Raw genomic sequence first — 23,338 nt, 5'->3', positions numbered from 1 at the left:
GAAAACACTGAGATTATGAAAGGTAGCGGAATAAGCACTATTACACCTGCTAAAAACTAAACAGACATATTAACATTTTTAGGAGTTTATTTGAACAAAAATCTATTCAAATCAACCAGCACCAAACCAGAAATATTTAGGAACCCAGCACTGGCAGGAGATCGGGAGTGACTTTTATAAAGACAAGGCAGAAGCAAAGCTAGGATTTATTGATTGGCTATAGCCTAAAGTCTTAATTGATTGTGATTAGTTGTCCTTAAGTTTTGATTTCATAACCTTGAGGCATTTATAGGCTTAGATTTTGGGTTGCTTATGTAGACCTCCAGGGCATTAGAGCCCCCTTAGTCTCATGGCCTCCTTGTTCAATTAATTTCAGAAATCCCACAGGCTAATGTCATGAAAATATTCTCATTTTCACCTATTGAGGGAAAAGAATTCATATAAGCAACATAAATGTGAGTACCAGGAATAACCTTTTTTCATTAAAAAATTATAGTATAGTGTGCTATTCAAATGTCAAGTTATACATTTATGTTTCAAAATGCCACTAGTGTCCAAAATTGTGCCATCACAATTGAGTTTCCTCATGATGTTTTACTGTTTCTTTAACAAGCAATAGGAAATGTAATAGCATTCCAATAGTTTCAGCTCTCAGCCTAGTTCTTCCCCAGTGGAAAATCTAGCATAAATTTAGCCATAGTGCACCAAATACTTCAGGAAAAATGGAACAGGAAATTAACTTTTCTGCAGCACTGCAGGAACTACCTGACCTTAGAAAAATATCAACCAGAAAGTCGTCTTTCATATTGAGCAGCAAACCTTCCCTTACTGGACACACCCAGAGGGCAGAAGTGATTTCTAATGGGCTTTTCCTCACTTATCTTCTTCTTCTTTTTTTTTTTTCCTGAGTAAACTGTGAAAACATTAATAACACCTTTGAAGCTTCCTACACACAAGCCAAACCTATTTATCCATGTATTTTACTGCTACATAAGCAATTTTAAAAGTAGATAGATTTGAGACAGAGTTCATTTTTCTTTTTGGTGGAAGAGTCGAAAAGGTTAAGGGGAAAGGAGATAAGCTGATTCTTCTTCTCTTAAAGAAGCAATGGTGATCGAGTTTACACAATGCCTGGCACGTAACAGGTTGAAGTAATGGATGAATGGGATCTAGTATAATTCATGCTGTGTGTCCATGTGTAGAACTCCCTATGGTGGTCAGCAGTCCTTAAATTCTTCTTTTGTATTTCCAATTGAATTCTTAAACTCTGATCCCCCCCCCCCAACCCCGTATTCAGTTCCTTCCCCATTTACAAGGCATCCTCGCCTCCTGCTTTCCTGGGAAGATCAAAGCATTCTGATGCCTTAGAAGAGATGGTTTCTTCTTTAGGCCTGGCCTCTGAGACCTTCTGCTGCATCTTTAAGAAGGGAACTGGACCTCTAGGAAGGGAACTCATTTTGCTAGCCAGTCACAAAAGGAAGCCGAATGCTGGTCTGCGACACAGTTCATTAGAATTTAGGGAGTTGTAAATTTAATAACAATATTAAATGAAGTCTTATTCTTTTCTCTAGAGATAGTGCTTCTGTTGTGGTATTATTATATATTGTCATGCTGCCAATTTTTGATTTTTAAAGCAAAAAGTTGCCCATCACAAACATAAACGTTCTAGATTGAGTGTGTAGTTTGGAGAACTCTAAGATAGAGTTAGAGAAGGATATGTAAGGTTGTGTTACACTGTGTTGGTGTGTTGGTGACCTGTCAACAGGAGCAGGATGCGGGTAGACTGGGTGGAGGCTTCTAGAGGGGAAGCAGGGAAAGAGGGCCCTTAGGGTTACCCAGGGTAGTCATCGAGGAGAACCTCGGTTGTATATTAGCACCGGCCAGTGGGACAAGATGCGGAAGCCATGCAAAGTGAACAGCCCCAAGGGTGCTCAGAGTAAGCAAGAAAACAGAGTCAGTGCTGAGGAGTAAATGTGTCCTTAAGAAAACTTAGTGTACGAATCTGATACAAGGCAGGATGCTTCTTTTGTGCAGTGTGGTGCCTGAGTATTTCACCCTCACGCCCCCATTCTTCTTAAGACTTTGACCCCCACATGGGTAGGATGAGCCATAGTTTCTCTGGTTTGGTGAGATGTGTGCCTTCACCCTGAAGTCTTTCATTCAGAACTGGAGCTGATCTTTGCTGCCCTGGAGATGTGGGGCTACCTGCATGGAGTGCGTTGCTTTCATCCTTAACCATCTGTGCAGTTCTGGGGACACTGGATTGCTGGGGAGAATCCAGATGAACTTGTTGGTACAGGGATGTGAAAGCTGAGGGCGGAAGACAGGGGCCGGAGGTGCTGTGTACCTGGGATGGGCAATATTAGCCACATGAAGTAGGTTCAGGAACCTGTCCTCTCCCAGAGGGGATGACTGTGGTGACTGGATAGGCAGTGGAGGGCAAATCTTATTCCCAATTCAGTGCCTGAATTCCACACTTATATCTGCAGTTGTTTTATTAGGCCGGGCACTGTCCCGAGTAGGGCGTGTTTGCTGTGGTGCTGAAAGAGGTTCCAGGCTGGCCACACAGAGTCTTTCATGGTGGCCGCCTGCAGAAGCCTGGGGTTGTGTGTGTGCAGTGGTGAGACGCAGAGAAGACTGCAGGGCTGGAAGGAAAGCTAAAGTCTTAACTGGGCCGGAGGGTGATGGCAGGAAGAGTAGCAGGTGTTGTAGTAGGGAAAGCGGAGAGGAGAGAATGAGGATTGAAATGGAGAAGGAAAATGGGAGTTCAGGAATTTAGTGAGCAAATACTATTGAATTTCATAAGACTAGACAGTGGAGATTGTATTTTTTAAGCCAAAAAGAGGGAATGTAATGTGATAAAAGGCTTTTTATATCTTCAGTGTGAATATTTTTATAGAACATTATAACAGAGCATACAATTAAATCATATTTAGTTGTGCAATCATTATAGCAAAGCTGTCTAATTTCATCTAGCAGCCACATCTAAGAAATATGTTCATTATATATATGCTGTCAATGGCCATATATTTTTTTCATAATATTTTTGCTCTAACACTGGGTTTTTATCAGAGAAGCACAGTGGAAATGGTGGTCCATTGATTATTTTTAAATACTTTAATATCCCTGATACATAAACACTTCCTTTTTCAGATTCCATATGTAATTTGACGGAATCTGTATAAAATCATATGATTCAATTTTTTAAGGGTTTTATTTTGTTCAATTAATTAAACAAGTAGGCCATAAGACTAAAGTGGCTCTAATGCGATGGAAGCCTTTGTAAGCAACCCCAAAGCTAAGCCTGTAAGCGCTCAAAGGGGATAGCCAATCAGTTTCCTTTCTTTGCTTCCGTACATTCTCTATATAAGTCTTTCCCCTGGTTCCTCTAGGGGGCTGGGGTGGGGTGAGCACTCCTAACCACTTGCAGTTTGGCACCACCCCATTTTTCAAATTGATTTTTGCTCAAGTAAACTTAAACTTTTTAATACACCTCAGTTTATCTTTTAACAATTTGAAATGTTTTAGATTGTCAAGAGTTTCTTTTATAAAATAAATGCTTTGAGAGATATTTAAATGTTCCTTACTTTTATGAGTGGCTATACATTTTCTTTTTAAATTTTTATTAAAAAATATAGCTACCATACATTACATCAGTTTCAGGTGTACACCACAGTTCTTCAACATTTAAGTACCTAATGACATGATCACCATAAGTCCAGCCACCATCTGACACCGTCCAGCTATCATAATGTTATCGACGATATTCCCCATGCTGTACATTATATCCCCATGACTTATTTGTTTTACACCTGGAACTTTAGATATCTTATTTCCCTGCACCTTCCCATTTTTAATTTTTCAATTACAGTTAAAATTCAATATTATTTTGTATTAATTTCAGGTGTACAGCCTTGTGGTTAGACATTTGTATAATTTAAGAAGTGATCCCCCGACTGATTTAGTACTCACTTGGCACTATACACAGGTATTACCATATTATTGACTATATTCTCTGTGCTTTACATCCCCATGACTATTTTGTAACAACCAATTTGTTCTTCTTAATTCCTTCCCCTTTTTCACCCACCTCCTCAACACCCTCCCATCTGGCAACCATCAAAATGTTCTTTGTATCTATGAATGTGTTTCTGTTTGTTTTGTTCTTTAGATTCCACATATAAGTGAAATTATATGACCTCTGTCTTTCTCTGTCTGACATAACCACTCACCACAATACCCTCCAGGTCCATCCAGGCCACCACAGATGTCAAGAACCCATTCCCTTCCATGGTTGAGCAATATTCCATTGTATACAAGTATATGTATCACCCCTCTTTATCCATTCATCCATCGAAGGACACCAAGGCTACCTCCACATCTTGGCTGTTATAAACAATGTTGCAATAAACATATGGATATGCATGTCTCCTCAAATTAGAATTTTGGGTTTCTTCAGATAAATACCCAGAGGTGGGATTACTGGGTCCTTCTTTATCTCATGTTATAGTCAGTGTTTTAAAGTCTATTTCGTCTGGTATAACTATTGCTACCGCAGCTTTTTATTTTCATTTTTTTCCATTTCATGAAATAACATTTTTCATCCCCTTACTTTCAGTCTGTGTGTATCTTTCAATCTGAAGTGAGTCTCTTGTAGGCAGCATATGTAAGGATTTTGTTTTCTTATCCATTCAGCCACCCTATGTCTTTTAATTGGAGCATTGAAAGTGATTGTTGATAGATATGTAGTTATTGTCATTTTATTATTCATATTTTTCATTTTTAAAATTTTTTTAAGTTTTTTTTTTTTTTTTTTTTTTGGTCTTAAAGAAGTCCCTCTAAGATTCCTAGTAATACTGGTTTGGTGGTGATGAGCTCCTTTAGCTTTTTCTTGTCTGGGAAGCTCTTTATCTGTCTTTCAATTTTAAATGATAGCCTTGCTTGGTAGAATAACCTTGGTTGTAGATCCTTGCTTTTCATCACATTGAATATTTCCTGCCAATCCCTTCTGGCCTGCAAAGTTTCTGTTGAGAGATCAGTTGATCTTATCGGAACTCCCGTATAAGATACTTGTGGGGGCAGAGCCCAGAAAGTAGTTTGCAGGCTCTCGGCCTCACGTGGAGGGGTGCTGGCTCGGGTGGTGGATGGCCGTCAGCTGTGGCTGATTGGCCGTCAGCTGTGGCCATTGAGCCATTGAGCCATTGGCCACTAATATAACTGCCGCGGCTACGAAGGAGAGCCGAGGAGAGTGGAGGAGAGTGGAGGAGAGTGGAGGAGAGTGGAGGAGAGTGGAGGAGAGTCGTCGGTAGGTTGCAGACAGAACGGACAGCAGGTCGCACATCCAGTGAACCCAGCCTCTGGTGAGACCGTAGTAGTGTGGCTCCCCTGCCTATGGCTCCGTGGGTGTTCCTTTTTGGCCTCGCCATGTCCTGCGTTCTTGTGTGGGGAGCGGGAGCAGAGACCCCGCAGGCCGCCTCGCGCGACAATACTAGTTGCCTTTCTCTTGCTGCTTTTAGTATTCTCTCTTTGTCTTTAACTTTTACCATTTTAATTATAATGTATCTCAGTGTGGGCCTGTTTTGGTTTATCTTGTTTAGGACTCTCTGTGCTTCCTGTATGTCTATTTCCTTCTCCAGGTTAGGAAAGTTTTCAGTCAGTATTTCTTCAAATAGGTTCTCAATCCCTTGTTTTCCCTCTTCTCCTTCTGGTACCTCTATGGTGCGAATGTTGTTATTATGCTTGAGGTTGTCCCAGAGGTCTCTTAAACTATCCTCATTTAAAAAAAATTAGTTTCAGGTGTACAAAGCAACATAATAGTTAGACATTTACACCCCTCACAAAGTGATAACCTCCCCAAGTCTACTACCCCTCTGACATCGTACATAGCTATTACTATACCATTGACTATATTCCCTGTGCTGTGCTTTATATCCCGTGAATACACACAGACGGTGCCAAAAAAATGTATACACATTTTAAGAAAGGAAAAACCTGTATTAAAATTACGCTGATGGTAACCAGTTTGAGCACCTCTTGTAATTGCAGAAGTCAAACGTGACTTGTATTCATCTTTTGTTATCGGTATATATTGAGTATGACAATTTTGATACAGTTTTTCCTTTCTTAAAATGTGTATATATTTTTTGGCACCCTCTCAGTGTGTGTGTCTGTCTGTGTGTGTGTGTTTATAGTTGACTTTCAATATTATTCTACTTCAACTTCAGTTGTATAGCGTATTGTCAGGCATCTACACAGTCTATGAAGTGATCCCCCTGATAAGTCCAGTGCCCATCTGACACCTTAGATAATCCTTACAACATTATTGATGACATTCCCCACACTGTATTGCACATCCCTGTGACTATATTGTGACCACTAATTTGTATTTTCTAATTCCTTCACCTTCTCCCCCATCCTCACCCCCCTCCCATCTAGCAACCATCAGTTTGTTCTCTGTATCTATGAGTCTATTTCTGTTTTGTTTGTTCATTTATTTTGTTCTTCAGATTCCACATGTAAGTGAGATCATATGGTATTTGTCTTTCTCAGTCTGACTTATTTCACTTAGCATAATATTCTTTAGGCCCATCCATGTTGTTGCAAATGATAAGATTTAATTCTTTTTTATGGCCAAGTAATATTCCATTGTATAAATGTCACAGTTTCTTTATCCAATCATCTATCGATGGGCATTTTGGTTGTTTCCATATCTTCGCTATTGTGACTAGTGCTGCAATAAACATAGCGGTGCATGTATTTTTTCAAATTAGTGTTTTGGACTTCTTTGGATAGATACGTAGGCGTGAAATTGCTGGGTCATAAGGTAGTTCCATTTTCAATTTTTTGAAGAACCTCCATACTGTTTTCCATAGTCGCTGCACAAATCTGCAATCCCACCAACAGTGCATGAGGGTTCCCCTTTCTCCACATCCTCACCAACACTTGTTGTTTGTTGATTTATTGGTGACGGCCATGCTGATGGGTGTGAGCTGGTGTCTCAATGTAGTTTTTATTTGCATTTCTCTAATGATTAGTGATGTTGAGCATGTTTTCTTATGTCTGCCTGTTGGCCATCTGTATGTCCTCTTTAGAGAAATGTCTCTTATGTCCTCTGCCCATTTTAAAAATTGGGTTGTTTGTTTTTTTGGTGTTGAGTTGAATGAGGTTTTTTTTTTTCTTGTTTTTTTTTTTTTTTAATAAATTTTGTGTATTAACCCCTTGTCAGATATATCATTGGCAAATATCTTCTTCCATTCAGTAAGATGTCTTTTTGTTTTATTGATGGTTTTTTTTGCTGTGAAAAATCTTTTTTAGTTTGATGTAGTCCCACATGTTTATTTTTTCTTTTGCTTCCCTTGCCTCAGGGGATATATCAATAAAAATCTTACTCCAGGTAATGTCTGAGAGTTTACTCCCTGTAGTTTCTTCTAGGAGTTTTATGATTTGGGGTCTTACATTTAAGTCTTTAATCCACTTTGAATTTATTCTTGTATATGGAATAAGAAGGTGGTCCAGTTTTCTTTTTTTCCATGTATCTGTCCAGTTTTCCCAGCACCATTTATTAAATAGATTGTCTTTCCCCCAATGTATATTTTTATTTTATTTGTCATAGATTAAATGACTATATGGGTATGGCTTTATTTCTGGGCTCTATTCTGTTCCATTGATCTATGTGTCTGTGTTTATGCCAGTACTGCTTTGATTACTATAGCCTTGTAGTATGATTTGATGTCAGGTAGTGTGATACCTCCCACTTTGTTCTTATTTTTCAATATAAATTTTGGTTCAATATGAAAAAAAAATGGTTCCATATAAATTTTAGGATTATTTGTTCTAGTGTTGTGAAAAATGTTGTTGGTAATTTGATAGGGATTGCGTTGAATCTATATATTGCCTTAGGTAGTATGGATATTTTAACTATATTAATTCTTCCTATCCATGGCATATATGTCTATTTCCTTTGCCAGGTTAAGAAAGTTTTCAGTCATTATTTCTTCAAATAGGTTCTCAATCCTTTGCTTTCTCGCTTCTCTTTCTGGTATCCATATGCTGCAGATGTTGTTATGCTAGCAGTTGTCCCAGAGGTCTCTTGAATTATCCTCATTTTTTTTAAATTCATTTTTCCTTTTGCTGTTCCAATTGTATGTTTTCTGCTACTTTGTTTTCCAAATTGTTGATTCAATCCTCTGGTTCATCTAGTCTGATTCCTTCTAGTGCATTCTTCATTTCAGTTATAGTACTCTTCACTTCTGACTGGTTCTTTTTGTGGTTCCTATGTCCTTTTTATGCTTGTAGTCTCTTTGCTGAAGTCCTCACTAAGACCCTTGAGCATCCTTATAACCAGTGTTTTGAACTTTGTCTCTGGTAGGTTGCTTGCCTCCATTTCTTTTTAGTTCTTTTTCTGGAGTTTTTCTCCTGTTCTTTCATTTGGGATGTATTTCTTTGTTTCCTCATTTTGTCTGCCTCTCTGTGTTTGTTTCTATGTATTAGGAAGATCTGCCATGTCTTCCAGTCTTGGCTGGGTGGCTTTATGTAGTAGGTGCCCTGTGGGGCCCAGTGACACGGTCTCCCTGGTCCCCTGCGCTGCGTGCTCCAGGAGTGTCCCTCGTGTGGGTTGTGTGTGCTGTCCTGTTATGTTTGAGCCTTGATTGCTATTAGCATGTCATTGGGTGGGACTGATCCTCGGGCTGACTGGCTTTGGATTTTGGCCATCTCCACAGCTTATGGGCTGTTGTGCGGGAGGCTTACCACACTGAGTGGGATTTTCCCCAGTGGGTTCTGGTGCCTGTTGAGACTCTCCTTTGTGTGTGACGCTTGTGGGGCTAACTGAGTGGTGCTTGGCTGTCATCTGAAGCCAACTTTCAAGTATGTTGGTTCTGGGGCCTGTGATTGACTAGGGACTACCTGGTAGGAGCTACAAAGCAATCCACAGTTGGTCACTGCCTGTTCTAGACCTGGAGGCACGTGGGAGAGGCCACATTGCAAGGATGTCTGCCACCAGTACCAGGTCTAGGGTAGCTCCCCAAAAAGCCAGGACACACTGAGGCCTGCTGCTGGTTGCCAGCTCCCATAAAGTTCAGCTGCCGATAAAGCCTTGTGCTGGATGGAGTTGGGTGTGACAGGATCTCAGTGAGTCAACAGGGTGGAGCAAGCAGAGCTTATCAGACCAATCAGATTCAGCTTTGGCCATGGGCATGAGGAAAGATGGCTCCTGCCTGCTGGCTGCATGGGACAAGGACCCCACACAGGGAAAATGGCAACTATCTTCCAGCCCTTGCCAGAAGCCACATATGCCGTGTGGCTTCAACACCACCCCCTCCTCCCCGCCCCCGAGTCACTGTCCCTCCACTGGAGCCCAGGGTGAGTGCCTGTGAGCAAGTCTGTGTGGATGTCTGGGTTTCTTGCAGCCTTCTGTCCCACCCAGAAGGTCGGAATCCCCAGGTTTTCACAGCTAGATGTGGGGGCTCCTCTTCCCAGTACCAATACTCTGGGCAGGGGAGGCTTGTGTGCAGATCAGGTCCCTCATTCCTCCAGGGAGATACTCCATGGTGGAGATATCCCTCCTGGTTCTCATCAGCCTCACAGAGGTTTGGGGCCAGCCCATTTCACGCCTCAGCTTCTCCTACCAGTCTCGACATGGCTTCTTCTTTATATCTCTAATTATAAAACTTCTTTTCTGCCAGACTTTGGATGGTTCTCTAGGTTGACTGTTCTATAATTTAGTTGTAATTCTGATGTGGTCTCAGAAGGAAGCAGGTGTTTGTCTATTTTGCCACCATCTTGGATCGTTCTCTCTATGTGTATGTTCACAGTCAGAATTCTCAGTTCAGCTGCATTTGGAATCCTTCATTGCTGACAGAGGGGCTATATATTTTCGAATGTTTTTATTTTCACTGTTTGAGTCTCCTTTGATCCTTACAATAGCATGAAAAGTAAGATGGAAGGTTGGTGCTCCTTTGCAGGTGAGGAAAGTGAAGTAAATCAAGTGGAATTCAAATAGTGTCAGCAGATAGTGAATGGGGGTGAGAGGTAGAGAAGAGACCCAGGACTCAGAAGGCATGGGGCTATTGCTGGCAAAGCCAGGAACTTAGATTCAGTCTCTGGCATCTATGAAAATGCTCGGTAGATTGTATGATTCTTAGGTATTGATATTGTTATAATGACCCCAGGGTTCTCTCCTTTTTTTATGTTGCCTTTGTATGAACTTACTATTTTAAGACTAAATTGCTGAATTAACTCGTTGTTTTGGCATCAGGGGACAGAGACTTGCTATTATTTTAACATTTTTTCAAAAGAACAAGGTCTGTCCTTGTGCTCTGCTTGGTTTTTCATAATTGTTAGTTGTCAAGTTTGTCTTTTCTTCATTATGGATGTCCTTTACTGGCGACATGTGATAAGATTCAAGGGGCTGAGAGCATTTATCTAAATGCTCTAAAACCAGCAAATGCCCTCAGGACTTGAGGAGAGAAAGAAAATAACTTCCTCCTCGTAGGCTCTCTGTGAGTATCTGGGAGGACGAAGAAGGTGAAGGGGGAGGGGCAGAGAAAGAGGAAGGCAGAGGAAAGGAGAAGATACAAAATAAGGACACCCGAAGTGATTTTTATTTACTCCAAAAGAGGAAGCAAAATCAATTGGGCCAAAAGAAAAAGCAATCTCCATGCTTTCCTGATGGCATTTAAAGCTTTATCTTATTTTAAAAAATACCTTGAAGGAAGCAATCATGACCACCATCTCCCAGCTATCCCCCTGTGTTTATAATTTCAGTTTAGTCTTTGTTATGTCTGTAAAGTGACAGCAAATAGTAAACTGATGACCCACATCTGTGCATCATGGGTGGCACCTCAAGGAAAATTAGTTCGAGGAAAAGCCTCCAGAGAAGGCTGGAAAAGATTGTTAATATGACTTTCAAAACAGCTAGAAAAGAGAAAAAGAAAAATTGGGGAGAAGCAGAGAAGGGACTCTAAGTTCCTCCATGTTGGTTCAAACGGAGGAGCATTTCATGGGGGGCAAGCTAGGCAGTCAGGGACGCTGCCAGGCCTGAGAAGGCAAGAAGTCCCAGCAGGAGACTCTAGATATGGACTCAGGAGAGTACTGCTCATGGGCTTTTGGTTGTGTTCATTTCACCCTGTGTCCAGGATCCCTGCTCTGTGGGGAGGGTTGGCCTGAGGAAGGAATGAGCAGCACAGTTGAAGCAAAGCCCAGCATGACTGTGGATGGGCTGGAGTTTGAGGAGCTGAGAAGCAAGTCTGCTTTTTTTTTTTTTTCCTGACTTGCAATTTGCTGTCCTTTATTCTCTCCTCCTCTCCTTTGCCTGGGTACACAAGCTGTATACTGTGTCCCCCTTTTAGAAGGACACAGTGTGGTTCTAGGCTGTGAGTGAGGAGAATAGGCATTAAACATAGAGATGACTTAGCAATTCTCAGGATTTATCTTTAGATTCTAGGCTTAATATTTTATAGATGTGATGTTTTCTGATAAGCAAACATCACGGTATATCCTTTACACGTCAGTATTTCAGATGTTCCCAGTGTGCTAAGGCAACTTGGCATTATTTGTCATGAAACATTTTCTAGCCTAGGTTAGCCATGTCAGGGTCATTCCTGCTGGTCTCACCTGCTTCCCCCTTTTGTGCTGGGCTCTCATTCTCGTAGTCCGCTTACTGACTCCCTCTCGGTTTATGTAATATCTTTGTAGCAAATCTTTTCTTTGGGATTTTTCTCTCCACTCCTGGAACGTTTTCACCCTCTGTACTTACCTCTCTCTCAGTCACTCACGCTGTGCCTTGACTCCCGTTGCTGCTTTTTCTTACTCCTTCTTTACCAAACCAGGCTCTACAGTGCTGTACTTACTGTGCCCACCCTCCCAGTACTGTCCTCCCCTCCCCACCACCACCACAATTCCCCGTCTGATGAGATACCTCCTTGGGGTAGGTCTCAGGTCTCCCTCTCATGGCTTAATCATTCAGGTCAACCGAGTGCTTCCTTTTTTTTTTAAGAAATCTCTTTTCTGTATTATGGGAATGATGGCATTCCCTAGGAATGGTGGCATAGTTCCTAGGAAATCTTGTAATTTAGGTTGTAAACGTCTGGTTTTCTGGAATTTTATCAGGGTACTCATCCATCCAGAAAGCAAAGCAAAAAAAAAAAACAAAAAAAACTACCCTTCTCTATAGTAAGTCCAGTTTTCCTCATCGCCTCTTCCTGCTATGGCTTTTAGAGAAAGGAATCAAAGTTCACCAAGTTGGACCGAGGTGGAAAGACCAGTGTAAAGTTACCAACTTTTAAATTCCCTGCTGCTCACTAGGTCACGGTTTCCTACTAGCTAGTTAAGAAGATAATAAGCAATGTTGCATTACCTCTGCTTTTATCCTCATTGCCAGTTATGTCTTGTTGCCTACCTGACCATATTTACCATTCACAATAAAAAAATACTTTCTGTTTTAACTTCTCTCCCCATTTTTTCTCTCCCTTTAAGATTGTCTTCTCTCTTTTTTGGTTTCATACATAACATTCATAACACAGGCAAGAACAGCACTATGCGATCCAAGAGAGCTCCTGGGTTATTCGTGAGCACTCTACCCTCACCAGAGCGCTCATCTCTGCTGGAACTTACCCTACATGATTCATTAATGGTTTATTGCTCCTCCTACTAAAATGTAAACTCAGTGAAGGATAGAACTCTGTCAGAGTTCTTCACTGTCATACCCCTCAGAGCCTAGAGCCATGCCTGTCACATAGAAAGTGTTCAAAAATGTTACATAGATGAATGAATGAATAAACATTGAGGAAGAGCCCCTGGCAGAGAAGGGGAGGGAATATTCAGTACCCAGAAGAAGGAGCTAAAGATGGATCAAGTTCTCAGGGATTTGAGTGTGGAAACAGGGAGGAGGTTTGTTGCCTGGGGGTGGGGAAGGAAAGGTTGTGAAATCTGGAGAATAAATAGAGTGAGAATAATCTGGAGATAAGAGGAAGACTGGGTTTCTTCTATGGAAATCAGAAGAAAAGAGGAAATGTTAGTTCTGTCAATAGCCTATAGGCTTGCCAAAACAGAGGTGGTGAAACTCTTTGTGTTTCCTTCTAATAGTGCTAATGTCACCTATGAATGGGGAGGCAGTTATCTGTAGAAATAAGAGATACCGTGTTTCCTTGAAAATAAGACCTAGCCGGACCATCAGCTCTAATGTGTCTTTTGGAGCAAAAATTAATGTAAGACCTGGTATTATATTATATTATATTATATTATATTATATTATATTATATTATATTATATTATATTATATTATATTATACCTGGCCTTATATTATAGTAAAATAAAACCAGGTCTTACATTAATTTTTGCTCCAAAAGACGCACTGGAGCTGATGGTCCAGCTAGGTCTTATTTTCAGGGAAACACGGTATCTGGAGAGTGGGAAAGTTTTGTCACTATGGAGAATGTGAAAAAGAATTGACCAGGGAAGCATAAGTAGCAGAATGGTCTGGGAAGCACAAAGACTGAATTGGCTTTGCCAACAGAAGCCGGCCAGCTGGGTACTTTTCTTCAGCAGCTCTCAGCCACTCCAGCCCAGGCGCTGGACAGGCAGGCTGCGGAGATCTTCCTTGGGTCTCTCAGCTCAGTTTCCATAACATCCTACTCCTTCTGATTTACCTGGCTTGTCCTGGCTTCTTCTAACTACGGAGTTGCTTATATCTGCTTTCTTTGATGGGCTGCCAGCTCTGTGAGGGCAGAGACTTGCCTGTCTTGTTTACTGCTGTGTGTCTAGCTCTTCCATGCTTGAGGTTTTGCCACGTGAATATGACAGAAGTACAGTGGAGAAAGGAAATTTAATATATTGGATAGGCAGTGGGATGTTAGACCACGGAATCTGAGGGGGAGAGAAAGAAGGTGAAAATGAGACAAGTAGAAAGTTGACATTAGGGGGAAAGACCCGTGGTTGAAGAACTGATGCTTTGGAAATAAATGAGAAGAGCTGGCAATAAATGACTAATTATAGACGGGAATATCTCATTTTGTAGCTCAGAGGGCTGTTGGGGGACCAGAGTCCAAGATGTAGCCATAGGAGTGGGCGGTTGCAGTGACATAGAGACCATTATTGGGAATGAAGAGGCCATGGATATTTTAGGTTTGAATACAAATGTTGAAGCCTCCACTGAGGTTTTTTTTACCTAATAATTAAAGGGTATGCATGTGTTTACAAAGAAGGAATTCATACTTTAATTCACTTGCTCATTCATTCATTCATTCATTCATTCATTCATTCCCTCTTATTTAGAACCTGGTAATATGCTGTATGTACAACATTGACCAGACTAAACAATCCTAGGCCCTTATGAAACATACAGACTTGCAGGAGAGGCAGACTTTAAACAAATTACATATAATTATAAATTGTGAAGAATGCCAAAGGGAAAATTAGATTGAGGAAGAGGTAAAGATGAATTTTGGCAATGGCTATTTGAATGAGTACCGTTTTATCAAAGCTATATTGAGGATACATTTTTTTATATATATATTCAAACTTGATGGCTTTGTTTCTCTATTATTTGTTTAGAACTTACATAGAGCTATAGATGAGCAAACTTATCTTGAGTGTTGGGATGGCCCTAAAGTACAGTTTGGAAGAACAATCAGAAGGTGATTAGTGTTACGGAGGACTTCTCCTCTTGAGGTGTGTGATCATTCCATGATGGGCTTGAGATTCAGTTGAGTCATCTATGAGAAGAAGACAGGGGTTCACTAAATATTCATTTAAGTAGGGAACATTCTCAAGAGGCTCTGCTTGCATATCCAGGAAACTAGTGGTTTAAACTCCTGCAGTTATAAATAATTTTAAAGTAGAAAACATGTAAGATATATGTCCTAGCAAACCTCATCCATATTCTCTTGAATTCTCTAACATAAGTATACGTTTCACCAATGGAAAACAAAATCTGTTTTACTCTTATAGTGGAAAAATTAAAACATAATTCACAGTGTTACGCACTGCAATATTTATAGAATGCCAAAAATCTAGACCAGCAACTAATTTGAATTTTAGTTATATATGACAAACATGCGAGGTCTATTATGTATTTGTATTTGAGCATCGAAAGATGTCATAAATACATGGCTACTTTAATAAATCCAGAAAAAAAAATTTCTGTTGTGTGAAAAAAAAACTAGTTTTATTTTTCATTCCTACTATATTTTGAAGAGCTGCATTTCTTGGTTTTCTGGTGAGTCTTGGTGAAGACTTTTTAATAATATAGGTAACTGACAAACATAGTACTTTTATATTCAAAATTTTTTTACGGAAATTCATTATTTTGCTAAATATTTAACTATTTTTCTCATTCTTGCTATTCTTTGTAATTCTACTGAAATAAATTTCTTAGTACAAATTTGCATCCCTTTCTGCTCCCAATAGTCCATGGTAGTATTTATAACAAGGACTTTTACATATTGAGGGAAAGGATGCTTGCATTCATTCATTCAAAAAATATTTATTATGTGCCAATAGTACTCTTAGGTTGGGGAAACAAAAGTGAACAACACGGGCAAAAATATGTGCTTTCATTTACCTTCTTTTATGGTGTATAGAGACAGACAATAAACATAATAAATAAATAAATTATATTTTTGCATTAAAAGGTAATGAGTACTACAAAGAAAAGCATATATAAGGTGTATGGAAGCATATAGTTTATTGTAGAAATGTTTTTTTATGACAGAGACCAAGCTACTTTCATTTAAAAGCTTACAGAATTCCTAATATAAAAACAGAGTTACAGTATAGCATTGATTATTATTCAAATTTATTCTTATATATCTAACATCATTTATTGGTAGGACACTGCGTTGCACACCTTTTCATAGAAAATTGATTTAATTCCCACTACAACCTCATGAGGTAGGATTTGTGACTACACATGTGAAAAACCTCTATTGAGGAGGGATTGAATAACTCTCCCTAGTGGATGAAGCAAGCATGTGTCAGAGCCAGAATTCAAATCCTCGTTTTTGATTTCCATTCCTCCTCTTTTCTTACTCTGCACTGCTGCATGGAACATTCCAAGTAGTTTATTTTATTACAACATTGTATCTCTTGCTTTATGGAAGGTGGTATAAGATTTCAGACTTTGAAGTCCTTCCAATAAAAATAATAAGTGTTCTGTTAATAAAACAGCTTTCACGCAGTCTAGCAAAGTGATTTCTGAGGGAATATTCTACCCATCTCTCAAGACGGGAGACAAGAAAGTGACCCGAGAGTTCAGGGTATTATAGCATCCGGTAGTGCTCATTCTTTTCTAAATTTTCGTCAGGAGGCTTGCAAGTCTCCAGTTTAGTTGTCGTGGCGGCCAGGTTAAACGGATCCTTCCACTAAAAATATATCTTCAGAATTGTAGAGTAATCAGGAGCTTTTATTTCCAAAAGTGCTGCTCTTGGCATTTGATAATCCTGCATTTGCCAGTGCGGTTTGCAGAACTGTTCGCAGAGTTTTTACTTCACTTACGCAGCAGTGTGTGCACCTGTTGTGGGACCAGCTAAAACTGTTCTCGCTCTTGGTATTGGGCCATTCTGCTGATCCAGTGTGTTATAAATATTACAAGGATGGGGCTGCTTGAACGGCAGGATAATACAACATAATTTGACTAATGAGCTCGTCTCCTATTTAGTCCCTGTAGTCCGAGAAGTGAGTTAAAACTTCAGTCTGTGTCATCTAGGTTATTACAAAATATGGCCAGTAATTATACTTTATTTAGAATAAAGATATACTGGGAAGGGCTACATCTCTCTTGCTTAAGCTGACCCTGGTGGGGGGGGGGGGATCAGGACGGATGGTATCTTCCTAAATAATAATAACTTCAAGTTGGAAAGTCGTCTCCTCCTATGAGATCACTGCTGCACTTGAGCCAGCTGCAACGGAGAGGCGCATCCTGTGATTACGTAGGAGAAGAATGTGAGAAGGAACTGGGCACTGTGCATTTCACTTGAGTGACATCGATATATTTGGAAGCATCTGTCTCTTCCTTCCATCTAGGTGGATGTTTTGGCCTCCAATGGGCTACTGGTTCCCACTAACTACTGTGTCCAAAGGCTCAACCTGTATTTGGGGTAAAATACGCCTTCTTAAAAATTTATCATACTAAACTATTACCACATTTACTGGGGAATCATGTCCCAATGTGCCGTTAAATTCGGGAGTGTAAGTAGTTTCACTACCAATAAACTGCAGTATCCTTTAACACAGAAAATACCTAATCAGTCATGTTTTATACCAAAATGCCATGCATAGAAAGTGCGATTACTGGGCACTGTGTTCCTTTCCATTATATACCCATCACATATGTATTAAGTGCCTATGTTAATATGTGCCAGACAGAGCTCAGAATCAGAAACAAGTTTTCCTGACTCTCTGCTTTATGATCTATTATTATTATTATTTAAAAAACATATATACAATACTTCATGTTTGCCAGGCACAGTTCTAAGCACTTTACGAATACTAACTCCTCAAGGTATTTTTCGGGGTCACACAAATAGTGTTTGTGGAGCCAGGGATTCGAACCCAGCAGAATCTGGGTCCAGAGTGTGTGTCTTGCACTATACTACTCTTTGTTATTTCTAAGTAGCAATCGTTTGCATGCAATGAAACATAGGCTATAGTTCCTGCCCTCAGAAGGTTTACAATCTAAATCTGTTTCTTCATTCTTTCCATACTTATCTTCAAAGATCTAGACAGAGCACCGCAGCTCATTAATTTACTAGATCACTTCATTTATTAAGTATGCACGATGTGTGCTGGAGATGCCTGGACAATGCAGGCTGCCTTGTTAAGGAGCTCACATCAGGAGCAGAAGCAATTTCATAAGTGCTAATGGAAATTTTACATTTCCATTAAAATTTTCCCAAAAAGATAATGTTTGATTGGAGTTTGCTAGATGGATGAATGGAGAGAGGAAGGAATTACAGCTGAAGGCACAGTGGTATGTGTAGGAAGGAGAAGCGTGGGATCAGGAATGGAAATGATGAAGAGTTTGATACAACCAGAGACCCAGAAAATAGCATTTAACAAAGTTTGAATGGTTTTCTATGCCTGGATAAAGATGTGGAATTGATTCTATCAGTAATGGGAAATAACGAAGAAATTCAAATAGTGGCAAGACATGGTACATATTGTGGACAGTTGGAGTCAGGGCTGCCACTAAATGGAATTTGTATTCTCAGTTTTGCTATTTATCTTTTCCCCCTCATCTTCTGCCTCTAACCTCTTTGTCCACTCTTTCAACCTCTTCTATTTTTCCCCCTAACCCCCAACCAATCTCATCACTTCTTCCAGTAATACTTTATCAAGGTTTAATCTCAAGTTTGCAGGAAAACACCCAATATCTGCCATTGAAACATAATAAGTGTCATCATTCTTTCTAGTTGTCAATGAGAAAATTCCCTTTTATTAATGGAATTTCAAACATTTTGAGAAGGAGGAGTATTTCTTTGGAGGACAATATTGACGAGAGAACCCAAAATGAGGATTCTTTGGTACCTCTCCTCTTCCCGTACTGAGATGCATTCGCTTTTGCTGTGTTCCAATCGAGAGAAGCAGTAGCATTATACATGTGTCTCCCAGGGACTCTGACATTGCCTCTCAGTTCTGCCCCTTCCTCCACGTGTCCTCCCAGCATAACATCCATCCTCTGAGTCTGTTTCCTCTACTGTGTTCACCTAAAAAAAGAGAGCTGATGCAGCTGGAACTACTTTATAAAAGCTCAATGCAGATGAAAGGCATTGCTGTTAATTTATATTTTCAGCTAGAGTTCAGCTCTGTATTTCTATGTATTCCTCTAGGAACTCCATGTTTTAATGGCCTCAAATTTTCATCTTTCTGTAATACTAAGAAAAATTCAGTTCGCCTTTAGTTCTTGCATATGAGGTTGTCGTTGTCCTTGAAAGCCTCTCAGAGAATCTGTCTTTCAAGTCTAGAGAAAAACTTCAAGAATAACTTTCTGAATAGCCCTTGATTTGCATTAATGATGTCCTCTAAGAGAAAAGTGCTACCTTTTTCTCCTCTTGAGTTTTTCTGCCTTCTTTCTTTTTCAGATTGAAGAATCAATTGAGACACACTTTGGCAGCCATGGCAGAAGGGCCATTCTCTACAGGCCCCGTTCCTCCAGCAAAATGGAGTGTCGGCTCCACCAGAAGCTTCTCACCCAGCTGCACTACACCGTTGTCATCGCTGAAGAAGGACGCAGTGCTGACCTTGGGCTCGGGCTGCTAGAAAAAGGTAAGAGTAAGAAGTAATTACCAAAATTGCTTGACATAGAATGGTAAGTAATTTCTGGAATGTGCTACTGTCTTCCTCTAAAAGTTTCACAAATACAAATTTTTACCCATGATCAACTTTCATATATCATAGAAAACTTGGCTCCTTTGCTACTTCCTCTCAATTTTTCTTTTGCTATATGTCTTTATTCCTGAAATTATTTTGTTTATATTTTTGTAGCATTTTGGAGTTGCATAGTTCATATTTAAATGCTACATAAAAAATGTTTATGTTTATGAGCCCGGAGACATGTTCTGCCCAGCACCAAACTGCTCCATATTTTAAGAAAATTGCCACTTCATCTGTGACTGTAAGTGGGATGTGCTGGAAATTGTTTCAAGAAGCCAGCTTAAATGTGATTCGCGGATTGTCTCTAACTGTGAAAAAAGTGTGGCTGTTTATCACACACACAATTATTAGTCAAGGACTTTTATTTCTATCATTTGAAGTGAAAAATCAGAGACAAGTTTTTAAACAAGTTATTTGAAAAGAGAGTTGAATGGATGATGAGGGTCAAAAAGGTCAGTAACAGTAACACCTAACATTTCTTGAACAACTAACCCTGTGACAGATGCTATGTTGTACTCTGTATTCAGGCTATCATGTAATCCTCACTGGAGCCCCCTGAGTACCCTAAGATTAAGAAATATTAAATCCCCTTCCCAATATTCCAGAACAGGAAACTGAGGTTTCAAGAGGTGAAAAGACTCACCTAGGATCTTAAACCTGGGGTGAGGGAAGGGCAGGATTTGAACCCCCGTCTTCCAGATCTCACCTCTGTGCCGGTCCTCTTCACCTTCTTGGTGAGCCAGTCTCTATTTTGGTCCATTATCCTGCACAACTTTGTCATTATTAGATCTACAAGGAAGTGTAACACTCCTTCATCATGAGCCAATCAGATTTTTCTCCTTAGAGTGACACAATGTATCTATTTTATTTTTTTATTTGTTTAATTTTTTTAATCAAAAGGGAGGGGAGAAAAAGGATGTTGAATCAACTGATCTCAGCGGTGGTTTCCTTTGGGAGAGAATAGTCGGATCCTTGTCCCACAATAATATTCATTTTTCATTTAAATTTCAAAAATCTTGCCATCCTCATAGCATTTCTTCAGTTAGGTGTCCCTGTAAGTGCTAGGTCTATGCTGGTGGATGAAAGAGGCTGGAGGGGCTTTGAGCCATGATCACCCTCTTCCACAGTCATCTTTTATTATGTTGGCAGTGAAGTTGTAAGCTGCTTAGCTAGCAAAGCTCCCAAGGATCAGAGCCCCTGAAGATCCACTTTGATGAAAAGAAAGGTCTTCCAAGTATGCAGAGTACAGGCTGTGAGGACGGGTCTGCAGGAATGCCATTTGCTGGTCCCCACCCCCTGGGAGCAGTAAAGAATCTAGAACACTGGGCTTTGGAAGCAAAGGAGAAAAATAAAAGTCAAGATGAAAACTCTGGAATATGAATGAGGGCTGAAAACAAACTTTAGAAACCTCAGTGGGGTAGGTGCTAGTAAGAAGGACCGATCGAAAGTTCTAGAATATCCATAAATGATATTGTCAGAAAACGGATTATCAGAATAGGTGTCAAGAAAAGATATAATCTCCCTCCCATCCCACACGATATTTTAGCCCATCACTAAACCAGATGGCTGCCTGTGTAACGACTGCCCGCGTGTCCCATGAGCCGTGCCCCTGAGACACCCAGGGCATCAGCCCTTGTAACTCACCAGGACTGTGTCCGATTCCTGTGTTCTCCACCCCTATGGTGCTGCTACAGACTGCATGGGTACAACATGGATTATCGGTGCATTTTAACTTCAATTCAGTTTCAATTTTCTCCCATTGCAAAACAGAGGAGATAAGTCTCCTCTCTCCGTTGATGTCCTTGGGTCAGTTTTATAAGAAAAAGGAGAATTATTTTGCAGCTTCCAAACATCAAGAAAGTGCAATGACAGCCTGCTAGTAATAGAATCTGGCGGCCAAAGGGGTTGTTGGGCCCAGTAGCATAAACTAGATGGTGTCACCAGAATTTGTCATTGTAAATACTCATTTGGCTCCTCTTCCCCACATTCCCTTGGCTTTTAAAACATCCACTTTCTAACTCTTTCTTAGTATTCTTTTACTCTGCATAATAAGATATTATTCCTGGATAGGCCTCAAGAAAGGATAGCAGATTCACAAGTATGGGAAATTGACTTTTTTGTTTGTTTTTCACTGTATTTTGTAGTTTTCACCCAGAACAATGTGTATTGAATACCCGAAATAAAAAAGCTCTGTGACTGCAATCTAACACATCCTTGATTATCTAGCGTAGAGAAAAAAAATAAAAAAACACCTTTTTATTGTAGCTTATCTGCCATGGCTACAGATTTAACCTGCAAATTATGCTTGAATTGAGGCCCTTGTGACAAACAATATTTTGCAGAGATTTGATTCTGGTAAAATTTGTTTTGCTTTAGTTTCACATCTTCACTACATGCTTCTTTTACTATATGTGTAGCACCAGAAACTATGACACCATACTGGTCCATTTTTACTAAGTGCCAAGGTGCAGACTTGACATATTTATGAAATACATTCTTGGGCATAGGAAATTAAACAGAAAATGCATTTTTGCTGTTCTACATATCCATTCCACCTGCATTCCTTTCCTCTCCTGACGTGACCCAATCACTTCTGCTGACCTCTTTTACACCATGCTTTGAAGCACATGTGGCCTCCTTCCAGATTGGGGGCCCTTCTTTTTTTTTTTTTTTTTTTTTTTAACCTTTTAAGGCCAGAAACGGATAAAAATTAGAAAAAAATAAAGAGTCATGGGGCAGGCAGGCAAATTCCACCATTAAGTAATCTGTTCTTATAGAGTAACATTAGGACTTTGTATTGTATTTAGTTTTCCTACTACTTCTTTAGTAAACATTTATTGAAAAGAAAAGTAGGAGTCTCAGTTTCTGTTAGACTATGGTTAGTTCCATTCTAGTGACATAACAGAACTTGGTGGCTCTTTGGGAAGGACCATACAGGCTGTAGCTATATGACCTAAAGCAGCTAAAGTTGTCAGAACCTTAGTTTTCTTATCTGTTAAAAGCAGTCATGGTGTTTACTGCACAATAGTATGTGGTAGAATTTAATCACTTTGTCCACCCACATCAGAGTTCTGGGAAGAGACAAAGTAAAACCCAGCCAGTATTTTTCTCATTAAATAGCCTGGAATTGAGGCCCAGAATGTTATATGTTAAAAGCGGAAACAAGTAATTCTGATGTGTAGTCCAGCTTGGGAAGCACTGTCTTAAGGGATATACTATTGGTTCGAGGAATAACAATCTTTAGAGTTAATTTTGGGAATAAAATGATGTAAAAGTCAGTTTGCTATAATGCCATTGCACTACTTAAGATTTAACTGTATAGGTATTTACAAGCATTTCATCTTGAAGCTGAATTTGAGAACAGTAAAAGGACAATTGTCTTTGGATTTAGGCCTACAAAATTCAGCAAAATGTACAACATATACTTTTATGGTCCTTCAGTCCCGTGCTCTGGAAAAATATATCTTATATGTCTGCATTTGTAAGAACATATAATTATTTAAAGAAGAGATAGAACCACCAACCAATTATTTCCTTTCCTAGATCTAGGTATTATTTAGTAAATCAGTGCTTTAGTACATGGAATAGCACAGTGGCCTAAAAGAGAATAGATGTTTTCCAGAAGTTCTTACTTGGATGTTAACTTAACATCCACGTAGTATGTGGTCTGAGAGTATGATTCAGTAGATTTTATCATTGGATACAGGTATTTATGTACACTTGAAGGGTACTACATACTTAACAATTTTCTATCCACTTCTGAATGCATCTTGCACTTTTAAATAAAATGTTTTCTACAGTCCGCATGAAAAACAAATGCCAAATCACTATCAAAGCTACAGATTTGGAGTCACTCTTAAGGTTTGAAATTGCTCTTGTTTTTATAAGTTGGGGTTTTTACATGGAATGTTTTATGAAGAAAGAGAAAAAAGTGAAAGATCATATCAATTTTCTTGCCAGGTTTTGGCA

At 39.7% G+C, this 23,338-nt stretch overlaps 1 protein-coding gene across 2 annotated transcripts in view; it reads left to right on the top strand.

Annotated features, from left to right (window-relative positions):
* CPED1 (cadherin like and PC-esterase domain containing 1) overlaps window positions 1-23,338 on the top strand; it is a 250,121-nt gene that overhangs the window by 8,588 nt on the left and 218,195 nt on the right. For both annotated transcript variants that reach the window (XM_019750063.3, XM_019750062.3), the window contains one exon: window positions 19,078-19,261. In XM_019750063.3, coding sequence (XP_019605622.3) covers window positions 19,078-19,261 — 184 coding nt within the window. The remainder of the gene's footprint in view (window positions 1-19,077; window positions 19,262-23,338) is intronic.

The sequence above is a fragment of the Rhinolophus sinicus genome, chromosome 8 (assembly GCF_057876585.1).
Source record: "Rhinolophus sinicus isolate RSI-liver-muscle chromosome 8, RSI-T2T, whole genome shotgun sequence".
NCBI classification, from domain to species: Eukaryota; Metazoa; Chordata; class Mammalia; order Chiroptera; family Rhinolophidae; genus Rhinolophus; species Rhinolophus sinicus.
This window is presented reverse-complemented; position numbering and strand designations above follow the sequence as displayed.